The following is a 12,616-nucleotide window of genomic DNA, read 5'->3' on the forward strand; positions in this document are numbered from 1 at the left end:
AATCCACCCTCACCTCTCTGAGGTAATGAGAGGCGAACACAGAGTTGCTCCTCCAGAATGTCGCATCCATAATTTGACGGAGCGACATGTTCTTGCGGTAAGCAAGCGAGGTCGCAATGGCCCTCACTTCGTGAGCTTGCACTTTTAAACGTCCGAAGTGTTCCTCCTCACACAAGAGATGCGCTTCTCTTATCACTTCCCTCAGGAAAAAGGACAAAGCGTTCTTGGAAAGGGGCTTTTGAGGATCTTTCACAGAACACCACAGGGAGCTAAAAGAGCCTCTCACACTTTTCGTACGAGACAAGTAGGTCTTGAGGGCTCGTACTGGACAGAGCAGCCTCTCTTGCTCTTGACCCACTAGGTTGGTCAAGTTAGGAACCTCAAAGGTCCTCGGCCAGGGCTTAGAAGGGTTCTCGTTCTTAGCGAGAAAGTCTAATCTCAAGGCACAAACTGCCCCATTCAGATTGAAGCCTACCTGTTTTTCAATTGCATGGACTTCACTAACTCTTTTAGCTGTTGCTAAGGCCAAAAGAAAGAGGGTCTTCTTGGTAACCTCCCTAAGGGGAGCCTGTGAGATGGGCTCAAATCTCTTGGTGCACAGAAATTTAAGAACCACATCAAGGTTCCAAGAAGGGGGCTTTAACTGGGTCTGCTTGGTCGTCTCAAAAGACTTCAAGAGGTCATGTAAGTCCTTATCGCGAGACAAGTCCAAGCCTCTATGCCGACAGACGGAAGAGAGCATACTTTTGTACCCCTTGATAGTGGACACAGCTAGCTTAGCGTCCTGCCTGAGGTACAACAAGAAATCCGCAATCTGGCTCACAGAGGTAGTGGATGAGGAAATCTTGTGCTTCCTACACCAAGCCCTAAAAGTCTCCCACTTGGACTGGTAGACCCTCTGCGAAGAGACCCTCCTCGCTCTGGCGATAGCTTTCGCAGCTTGCGCTGAAAAGCCTCTCGATCTGACGAGCTTCTCGATAGTCTGAAGGCAGTCAGATTGAGAGCGAGGGAGTTTTGATGATATCTCTCGAAGTGGGGTTGTCTGAGCAGATTTGGACTTGCAGGGAGGCTTCTTGGAAAGTCCATCAACAAGTCCACCACCTCCGTGAACCATTCCCTCATCGGCTAGAACGGAGCTATCAGGATCATCCGTCCCGAATCGAGGAGGGCGAATTTCCTGACTACCAGATTGATGATCTTGAACGGGGGGAAAAACATAAGTGTCCATCCCCGTCCAATCCATCAAAAAGGCGTCTACTGCTATTGCCTCCCTATCCGGAACTATGGAGCAATAGATGGGGATCCTCTTGGATAAGTTGGAGGCGAAAAGATCGATGAGGTGTCTCCCCCACAGCCTCCAGAGACTCTGACAGACCTGTTGGTTGAGGGTCCATTCTGTGGGAAGGACCTGCCCTTTCCTGCTAAGCATGTCCGCCCTCACATTCTTCTGTCCCTGAACAAACCTCGTCAGCAGGTTTATCCTGTTCTCCTTCGCCCAAAGAAGGAGCTCTCTTGCTGTCTCGAACAGAGACAGAGTGAGTCCCTCCTTGCTTCCTGATGTAAGCAAGAACTGTGGTGTTGTCTGAGTTGACCTCCACAATCTTCCCAGACACCAAGTCCTTGAAGGCCTTTAGCCCCAGAAAAATGGCCATCAGCTCCTTGTTGTTGATGTGCCATCCCAGCTGAATTCCTTCCCAATAGCCTGAGACCTCCTTGCTTCCTAGTGTTGCCCCCCAGCCTGACTCTGATGCGTCTGAAAACAACACTAGGTCTGGGTTCTTCTTGTGTAAGGATATCCCTTCCCCTAACAAGGTTGGGTCCAGCCACCACTTCAGAAGAGTCTTGACTTCTATTGGAATGGGGAAGGAAAAGGAGTCTTCCTGCATCTTTCTGTTCCACGTCTTCGAAAGAAAGTGCTGAAGAGGCCTTAGGTGGAGTCTCCCCAGAGAGACAAACTGTTCGAGGGAGGATAGTCCCCCCAGCAAACTCATCCACTCCTTCGCTGTGCATCTCTTCTTGTCCAGGAAAGTTCTGACTTTTACGAGACACTTGGTCTGTCTTTCCTGAGAGGGAGAAGCCCGAAAAAGAACTGAATTCAGAACTATCCCCAAATAGAGAATAGTCTGATTCGGTCTGATCTGAGACTTCTCCCTGCTGATGACCAGGCCTAGATCTTGAGCCATCATAAAAGTCTTCCGTAAATCCTCCAGACATTTCTCCCTCGATCGTGAACGAATCAGCCAATCGTCCAGATAGAAGGATATCCTTATCCCCTCCTGATGCAGCCAACCTGACACATTCGCCATTACCCTGGTGAAGACTTGAGGAGCCGTGCTGAGACCGAAGCAAAGAGCTCTGAATTGGAAGCACTTGCCCTGCATTACAAATCTCAGGTACTTCCTCGAAGTCGGATGGATGGGGACATGGAAATATGCGTCCTGCAAGTCGAGGGACACCATCCAGTCCCCTGGACGTACTGACGCCAGCACCGACTGAGTCGTCTCCATGGAGAACTTTGTCTTCTCCACAAATACGTTGAGAGCGCTGACATCCAGGACGGGTCTCCATCCGCCCGAGTTCTTGGGGACCAGAAACAGGCGATTGTAAAAGCCTGGGGAGGATAGATCCCGAACCGGTTCTATCGCCCCCTTGTCTAGCATTTGGTCGACAAGGTCTACTAGGGCCTTCTGTTTCCCCGGATCTGAGTACCGGGCTACTAAGGCCAGCGGAGCATCTGCGAGAGGAGGTTTTTTCAGAAAGGGGATCTTGTATCCTTCCTTGATGATTGAGAGGGACCAGGTGTCCGCCCTTCTCCTCTTCCAAGACTGCCAAAAACCTGACAGTCTTGCGCCTACTGTCTGGAGGAGACGAACTTCATTTTCTGGAGCGAGGTCTGAAAGAACCCCTGGTAGATCTTGGTCCTGATTCTTGCCTTCTCCCTCTAAAATCTGGTCTTGAAGTAGTCCTGCCCCGAAAGGGCTGCTGGAATCTCCTTTCCTCCCGTTTCAAAGAAGAAGGAGGGGCTGCCAAGGGCTTACGAGCAGAACGAGATAAAAGGTCTTGGGTGGCTTTTTGGGCCAGAGAAAGCGTAATGTCATTAACCAGGGACTCGGGAAAAAGATGTTGAGAGAGGGGGGCGTAAAGAAGCTCAGACTTTTGTGCAGTGGTAACAGACCTAGAAGCAAAAGAGCAAAGCAGAGCTCTCTTCTTTAGGACCCCAGCTGAGAACAGAGCCGCCAACTCATTCGCCCCATCTCTGAGGGCCTTATCCATACAGGACATAATACTGGTAAGGTCCCTAGATCCTTCCATCTGGTCAGTTTTCCTTGCGAGAGTCCCAAGCGACCAGTCTAGGAAACTAAAAACCTCAAAGGCTCTAAAAATACCTTTGACGAGATGATCCAGCTCCGACATCGACCACATGACCTTGGCCGAGTTGAGAGCATGCCTTCTAGCAGAGTCCACTAAACCAGAGAAGTCACCCTTGGAGGAGGAAGGCACTCCCAGACCCAAAGGTTCTCCAGTTGCATACCACATACCCGCTCTTGAAGCAAGACGAGCTGGTGGAAACGAGAAGGAAGTCTTAACTGTTTGTCTCCGCTCCATCATCCAGTCATCAATCTTCGTGAGAGCCTTCTTTGCGGAGACAGACAGCTTCATCTTGATGAAGGCCGACTGTTTCTTGGCCTTCTTTCTGTTAAATTGGGACTGAGGAGATTGAGGGGCAGCAGGTTGGAATTCCTCTCCAAAAAGTTCAAGAAGGGAGCGAGAGAGAACTTTGTAATCTCCCACAGCGTCGGCAGGATTATCATCGTCATCAGAAACATCCTCGAGGTCCTGATCCACATCTGCAATATCCTTCGAAAGAGAAAAAGGATCCTTAGAACCCGACAAGGGCAAATCAAAGGCATCATCCTGCAAAAGACGGGTTGCATCCTGGAGTCCCGCGCTAGAAGAATCCTTGGGACGAGAGGCAGTATCGTCCCGAAGAGGCAGGGTGGTATCGCCCTGGGACCGAGAACGAGAGGCAGAGTCGTTCTGATGTCGAGAGCGAGAGGCGGTATCGTCGTGGCGGCGAGAATGAGAGGCGGTATCGTCGTGAACGAGAGGCGGTATCGTTGTGGCGTCGAGAACTAGGGTCGGTATCGTCGGGGCGTCGTGAACGAGAGGAGGTATCGTCGTGGCGAAGCGAACGAGAGGAGGTATCGTCGTGGCGAGGCGAACGAGAGGAGGTATCGTGCTGGTAACGTGAACGGGAGGAGGTATCGTCTTGGCATCGAGAACGAGAAGCAGCATCGTTCGATAAGGTATCGTCCCGGTATCGAGAACGAGAAAACGTATCGCCCTGGTATCGCGAAGAAGTATCGCCTGGCGAAAGCACACATTCCTCATCCTGGCGTAGAGAGGGAGAAGTTTTCTTTAAAGAAGAACTCCGTTCTCTCTTAGAAGCAGACTTCTTAATCGGTAACGAGTCGTCTTTACGTCTGTCAGACTGGGCGTGAGGGCGGCTAAAGGCTTGCACTAAAGTCAAAAGTTGTTCCTGCATGACAGACATAAAGGATTTAGCAACATCAGCTGGGTCTTGCGGCCCCGAAGGGGGGGGGCTGACGAATAACACTGGTAGAAGGGGGAGGATCTTCGGCAGTAGGCTTCGCCCTTTTCACAGGCACGGAGTCGAAATCATCCTCCGACGGACAAGGTTCATAACTGCTAGAACCGGGAGAGAAAGAACGAGACCGTTCGTCGCGGTTCCATCTCCTCTTAGTAGGTCTTGAAGCTTCAAACTTCCATTTACGTCTGGACGAATTCGGAGAAGAAAACAACACATCCGACACGTCTTTCCCGTGACGGTCAAGAGCAGCCTGGGAATCGACAACAGGACTGTCTGAGGCGACGGCTGACCGAGGGTACGTACCTCTCACCCCCTTTCGGTCATCGACGTACCTTCTCCCTTGGTCCTGGGAGCTTGGTAGAGGTCTAGGCCTAGGGGTATGACAGATTCGGTCAGTCGCCACCTCCACTGCACTAACACAAGCACTTTCACTTTCCTTACCTTTAAAGGCCTCCAGTTGTTCTTTAATGGCCTTCAACTCGGCCGCCAGGCTAGCGTACCGAGGGTCATCCGTAGATACGGAACCTGTAGGAGGTGCAGGAGTTACTACCTCAAGGGAAGGATCAACTTCCAAAGAGGAATCAATAATAGGATCAATAGATAAATCTACGCTAAGTTCGTCTTCCTTACCACTAACAGACTTAGACTTAGACCTAGAAGCTCTCCTAACTCTATCGAGCTCTAGCTTACGCACATAGCGCTTCATAATTAACCAATCTTTCTCATCCAAAACCTTACATTCCCCGCACCTATTATCAAGGGCACAAACAAAACCCCTACAATTAGAACAAACGGTGTGAGGGTCTACCGCCATTTTCGGTAGTCTCACCTTACATTCCTCATTCGCACAGATACGGTAATGACTCTTTTCACTCATAATGAAAAACAGCAAAAAAGCTAAGAGAAAACAAAATACAACGATCGCCAAAACCCTAAATCAGAGTACTTCACCAAAAAAGCAGACTGGTACACCAAGCAGGGAAAGCAAAGAAAAACTCTTAATGACGGACCAACGTGTTGTCGATCCGGCCGGCAGAGATGAACTGAAGAACAGAAAACGGGAATGATTCCTCCTACCACCCTTTAACGGGTGTTACCACCCGACCACCACAAGGCGGTTGCTTAGTTTAGAAAAATTCTGCCGAAATAGAGATAATTAGCTATGTATATATAACTGCCAGGTAAGTTCTATTCATAAAACTAAGAAATTATAATTGACGTAACAATGATTAGGAAGCAGAAATAAGTGAAAGTAAATGGTTGGGAAAAAACATGTTACACATATCTGTAATTCAAAATGTACAAGTTTTCAGTAAATGATACAAGGGAGGATTAATTTACCAAAACCACTTTGCACACTTTTAAAAAGTGTTTAGCACTCAAAACAGTAAAATTAAGTTTTTTGTACAGTAAATTGTATGTATGAACATAACTGAAAATTTATCCCAACAGTACTTAATAAAACAACCTTAACCATAATTCCAGTTAAATAATATCATGCAAACCACTGTAACATTTAACTTCCACATGCTGTTAGTGCTGACTGGAGTGTAAATTGAACAAAGCATTGGTGTCACTAAGCAGCAAGTGATATCAATGAAACAGATGCAGTACAAAAAAAACCATGTGCTTACATCACATAGTCAAAAGACTTCTTGTGCTTATACCCCAAAGTTAAATGTGACATCAGATTTCAATAAGAAACTCATGGCAAGTACTATGATGCTTAAAACTCGAGTGACATTCAAAACTGGCTATTTCTGACTTTGAAATGGACAGGTGTGTCAGATGAACAAATTTAACACCTTTTCTTGGTAATCTTTGCTTTTATGAAGTACTGTACCATAGTAAATTAAGAAATCTTCTTTAGGTTTTACAGGCCATTACAATTTACACAAAACCCTCACTAACCAGAATATTTTCTTCTCGTTTTTAATTTGATGATCTGCATAATTTGAACCCTAAGATTTCTAAATAAAATATTAGCAGACCTTTGGGTTATGAAAAAGTTGAAATAACATATATGTAACTATACATAACTTTGTTATCTACAATACACAACTAGAATAGAAAATAATCTTTAGTTCTTTTGTTTTACCAAATTTACCCTATGGTCAGTAAAGTATAAGAATCTGAAACTATATTTGTTCACTGGGGAGAAATTGATTCTTTATTCTTTGTTGACGTATTGTTGACGTAATAGAATTCCAAGCATTCTGAAAAAATTATCTCAACTTTTCATTTCATTATATAAGATGGCAATGTGTAATGTACAATTAAAACTGTTGACGATTCCTAGTTCTTATTTAGGTCAGATGCTTCAGAACTTTCCAAACCTACCTATGCTTCAGGGAATGGAATGTTCTAGCTTTAAAGCTCTTACAACATACTGTACTGTACTTTCGTTCAAATACAAACCTTACGTTATTTATATACGAGACTCACTCTTCGATGGGAGAAAGTCCCTTCAACTGAAACTGTTGACTGGGGATCACTATATCAGAGCATAATAATGTGAGCAAAGAGCATCCTGACACCTCGAGAACCAGTGACCTGTTAATACCAGCAGGTCGACGGCCCATGCTTAAGTGATTTTGAGTGTAGGAACGTAACTGTGATTGTCAGGCTATGTACAGGTTTGAGAATATAAACATTGAGGACAAGACATCCCAACTCTCCCACATAAGGAGATTTGGGACATAACAAGGAATATATAAATATACCATCTACATTAAAAGAAAAATGGGGAATACCTGCAGTCGAGAAGTTACAGCCGACAGGATCTTCAGATGCTGTGTCCCAAGAGAGGGGAAGATGAAGATAGGCAAAGACTAGTCATTCCTTTTCATTCATACCAGACTAGCATGGTAACCTCTGCCCTCGAACAATGACTAATAGTCCTGTGAGAAACTAAGGTAGCTATACCACTTGCTGTGCTGCTACCACAGTCTTGCTTGTAGTACTTGCATCACAGAAAAGTTCTTCTAAAATGTCAGGGATGTACGTATGCCCCTGACATTGTGAGATCCAAGTCATACCCATGGCTGCCGAAGGGGGAAAGAAATAATATTAAGGTCGATGACCTGCCTGTTCCTCATTACCCTCTTCTTGACCCTAGCCATGCTGACAAACAAGTGCTTGATCCTTGGGCAAGCTGTTTGTTCATTTTAGTAGTGCCTTAGCACTCTCATAGGACACAATAGCAGCTGATCAGGATTATCGATTTGAAATTTGAGTCTAGCAATGAACTCAGGGATGAAGCTGAATGTAACTTGCCCCCATCACATTACATGGGAGAGACATCATAGGAGAGACCATGCAACTCGCTAACTCTTAGAAAAGGTTAAAGCAAAAAGAAAACCGTTTTCCGAGTTAGATCACTGTCTGAAGCCAGATATAACTGCTAATAAGAGCTCTTTTCAGGGAACGAAGAACTTGACAACGTTCCACAAAGGCGATCTCACTTCCAAATGAGGGCAAGCGTGTTCAAGACTCCGTATGAGCATGGTCAGCTTTACCGAAGAGGAAATATCTACCCCTTTCAGTCTTAAGACTTGGCTCAAGGACGAATAATAGCTTTTACCACCGAGATTAAGCAGTTTTCCTCTCGGAGATAAGGTAAAAATTTAGCGATTACGGGTAGAGTGGTTCCACGTGGAAAGACACCTTTCCACAACAAAAAACCAATAGAAGATCAACTACTTTGCCTGGTAGACTTGAGTCAAGGACCTCCTAAGGTAATCAAACATCTGTTTTATCATTGGTTGCAAAATCATGAAATCATCTCTTAGCGGGATGCTGGATGCCCTCCATGCGTAAAGTCGGAAGGATCACACCGTTTTATGGAAAATCTGAGCACGTGGTTGATGCAGTTTGTCGTGAAGAGGAGGAAGCTCCCTCGGACTCTTCGATATCAGCTGAAGAAGGTTAGGGTATCATTTTGCATGTTGTTATAATGGGGCTATCCACGTCATGGATAGGTTAGTTGCGGATCTTACCCTGTTGAGAAGTCTCCTTATTAGGAAAACGAGGGGGGAAAATGTAGATGTCCCGGTATTCCCACAGAAGTTAGAGGGGGACCTGAAGCGCTACCTGTGGATCTGGTACTGGCGAGCAGTATACCACAAGCTACTGGTTGAAGGATGTCAAGAATAGGTCTACCGTCATCTAACCCCACAAAGTCGTCAGTTTGTTTGTTATTTGAGGGTCCAAAGACCCCTTGGAACAAACTATTAGTCTTCCTGCTCAGGTTGTCTGCCAAAATGTTCTTTTTGCCAAGTATGAACAAGGGTGACAGAGTTAGTACTGTCCTCTGTCCATCACAGGATTTAGACACTTAGCATACATACCATGAAATATAACCTCCTTGCTTGTTAAAATATAACACTACAGTCATGTTGTTACTCATCAACAATACCGAGTAACCCAAAAGGAGTTGCTAGAAATTTTTAGGAGCAAGGTATGTTGCTACGTTGCTTTCAACTTCAGGAGGTTTATGTTGCATTGCCAATCTGATTCGGACCACAGCCCGGAGGCCATGTACTGCAGCAGGTGAGAGACCTCAAGCACTTTTTTAAAGCATCCGGGAGGAGCATCATATCGGGAGGGAAAAAGATCTCCCCTTCTGAGATTCAAATCCAGGATCCAACAATTCAGGTTTTAACTTTGCTTGGGCTCCAAAGAGGATTTATCCAGGATTACCACAACCCCCACATTGCTACAAATTTTTAGAAGCATGGCTTGATGTTGGAGAATGGTTTCCACCAAGTCCGCCAAGACTAGCCAGTCGTATAGATAGCAGAGAAGACGAATACCGTTGGTGTGTGTCCAATCTGAACTAAGGTGAACACCCAAGTGAACACTTGAGGGGTTGTTAACAGACCGAAGCACAGCACCTGAAATTGGTATATTTTTCCATGGAGATCAAAACTTATGTACTTCCTTGAAGATGAATGGATACAGATCTGGAAGTGCATGTCTTTTAGATCCCATGTGATAATGTGGTCTGGACCTCTACTCATGGGAAGCTAGGTAGCAATTATAATTGGCGAGCCAGCCTGGAAACTCGTGAAGTCTAGCAAGACTACAGTGGCAAAACACTGGGTAACAGTAGGATCAAGTGGTTAAGTTACAAAGAGCCAAAGTGCTACTGTCACGCAATAGGGATCGAGACTCGCTACCAGCACATGCTCGTGATCGAGACACCCCACTGACACATCTCGTAATCGAAACTAGCCATTGGCGCACATTTGTGATAGAGACTCGCCACTGATGTGTGCTCGTGATCGGGACTCGCCACTGGTGCATGCTTGTGATCGGAACTCTCCACTGTCAAGCTCGTGAACGAGACTTGCCACTGGCTCTTGCTCGTGACCGGAACTCTTCACTGTCAAGCTCTCGTGAGTGGGACTCTCCCCTGTTGAGCTCTTGTGATTGGGAGTCGCCACTGGTGCACACTCGTGATCGAAACTCATCACAGGCGAGCATTTGTGATCAAGACTCACCATTGTCACACGATCATGTACGAGATTCACAACAGGTGTGCTTACCTGCACCTCGCTCTCTACCTCGCAAGACTGAGAGTGTGAATGCAACACAGAGAGTTGGGCCGTGAGTGTGAGCAGGTGTTTCTCCCTTCTTTTAACCCAACCAGGTGAGCTAGATGGCGAACTTACTTGGCAAGTCAGATTAGGTAAATGCGCAAGTTGGAGATTCATGGAGTCTGAAAAGTTACACTGGCACTTACGAGCAACCTGCTTGCGATGGTGTCAGCCATAGATACGTGAAGGGTCGGTAATCTCAAGAGGTGAGCGTGCTGGGGGAGCACTCTAGTGAGAAATACCCTGCAGATCCTTGGATGAAAGAGGACCTGCTCCTGCCAAATGTGTTAGCCCCACTCACTTTGGTCCAGAGTCAGTCTCCATCCTGAGCTAACAGGGTAAGGCAACAAGGTTGGGACCTCCAGGTCAACCGGCAAAAGATGACATGCCAAAGGCTACGAGAGCACCCAAAGTACCAACTTTGAAAATATGTCTTAGATATATGACAGTAAAAGAGGACTGGCTTTTATTTACAAGGGAAGCAGCCGAGGAAGGAACCACATCCATTGCTCTGCATTCTCTCTTAACATGGTAGCTACACCACTTGGTCAGGGAGAGTAAATTTCCTATTAACAATGTCATATTTTTCTTTCAATTAATGAATAACAATGAATAACAATGAATTCCAGGTGAGAGTCATTAATGATTATTTCATATCCTACCATACACTAGATACATTAGTCATTACATATAACTTCCATAGGTTATGATTCATGGTAATTAGCTCGGTTAGCTTTGGTATAAGTCTGCTGCATATAAATTTTTTATAAGCTATTTTTAATGCCCTAGCAAACATAAAAATAGATTTGTATTCATAAAATTACTTATAAATACATTAGGCTAAGATTGACATTGTGTAGCCTACCTAAAAAAAAAAATTTTGGTTAATCCCGCAAAATTTCCCACCCCAAAATGCAGTTAGTTATGAGAGGGTTAATGCAATGTGAGAACACAAAACCCAAATAATGAGTCTGAATAATTACAACTAATGTCTAAAACTAACCAAGCATGCACTAATGGATTTATATGGTTCCAACCTTTACATTCAGTAGTGAATCCTTCACGGCAAGAAATCTATCTAGACACACTTTATCTTCTACAACTAGTATCTGAGCTTTACAGTTATCAGCTAGATACCTACAAGCTTCAGGAGTACTGGTAGGGTAAACACCAGCACTTAAACCACCCGCAAATATGGCACCTGCAATATCAATAAATAATGACATATACAATACTGAACAGATATCCACATTAGAAGTACTTTGACAAAATGCAAGCCATTACACAACTCAAAGTTTACATATATATTAGTAAGACTCTTTGCCTCTCTGTAAGTGACCGTACTCCTTTTTTTACCTCAGATAATAAATCACATATATCCTAAATATACATGTTAGCTGCAAAGTTATCCCCTCTCTTACTGATATGTCTTAATAGCTATTAAGGAAATCTTTCATAGCTTCCAACAATACAATCCTACTTTCTCATTTATACATCACAAAATTGCGCTCTAGCCAATTAACAGATGAATACTGTAGTAAAAGAAAATTAGAGTTTTTCTTCATTCAATTGCTAAATAAAAATAAAAACTCACCTTTTCACATTCAACCTTTAATGATCTGCACTTATAAAGTGCACAGATAGTTATGGAGTCAGCTTCTAATAAGTTGAGTTAAAATAAAAAATAAAAAGTTCAAATTACAGTCTGCCTTCCTCAAACACCCATTCATTAGCCCCTGATTCAGTTACCCAAGGTTGACTAACAGACCCCAATTCAAAAAGTTCAGTATACTGTACATGGAAATTTACTTGTAAGGCAGTTGGAAAAAGAAGCTGGGCAAAAGAAAAGACTTCTAAAGTGAGATTACTGCATATTCTCTGATAGAGAAAAATTCCCTCTCACATACCTTCCCCTTACTGAGTAAAAGAAAATTAACTTCTAGATTTATTACACAAATAAAAAAAAGATGGATAAAGTTTAAAAAATCTAATATTACCATTTAATGATATAGTACTGTATCTATAAAAAGCCTTCTTCACAAGAAAGTACACAATTTTACCTTAGCATATAAAGACCTTTTGACAAAGGAGACATTTTTGGGAGGCACTTTGTAGTTTTCCAGGGCTCTCCTGCTAGGCTAGAACAGAGAATAGAATATAACAGGACATACCAAAAAAATATTTTCCTCCCTATGAGGGGGATCCACAAGTTTAGGCTCTCTAGAAACCTATCACAGCTCCTACAATGTTAAATTTGTCTGCTACAAAATGTCATTTCACCAACTAAGAAGCACTACTACTCACAAAGAAGACAGTAAAGTCACCCAGGAGATAGTTTACCACCAAACGCAATCGTTTTCTGATAAGAGTACGCCTGAATTATATCCCACCTTCCTTCATGAGT

The 12,616-nt window shown here is 44.3% G+C and overlaps 1 protein-coding gene across 4 annotated transcripts in view; it reads right to left on the reverse strand.

Moving 5' to 3' along the window:
• LOC137655686 (long-chain-fatty-acid--CoA ligase ACSBG2-like) overlaps positions 1-12,616 on the reverse strand; it is a 131,900-nt gene that overhangs the window by 64,071 nt on the left and 55,213 nt on the right. For all 4 annotated transcript variants that reach the window (XM_068389646.1, XM_068389645.1, XM_068389648.1 and 1 more), the window contains exon 6: positions 11,250-11,413. In XM_068389646.1, the coding sequence (XP_068245747.1) occupies positions 11,250-11,413 (164 nt within the window). The remainder of the gene's footprint in view (positions 1-11,249; positions 11,414-12,616) is intronic.

The sequence above is a fragment of the Palaemon carinicauda genome, chromosome 16, assembly GCF_036898095.1.
Source record: "Palaemon carinicauda isolate YSFRI2023 chromosome 16, ASM3689809v2, whole genome shotgun sequence".
Taxonomy (NCBI): domain Eukaryota; kingdom Metazoa; phylum Arthropoda; class Malacostraca; order Decapoda; family Palaemonidae; genus Palaemon; species Palaemon carinicauda.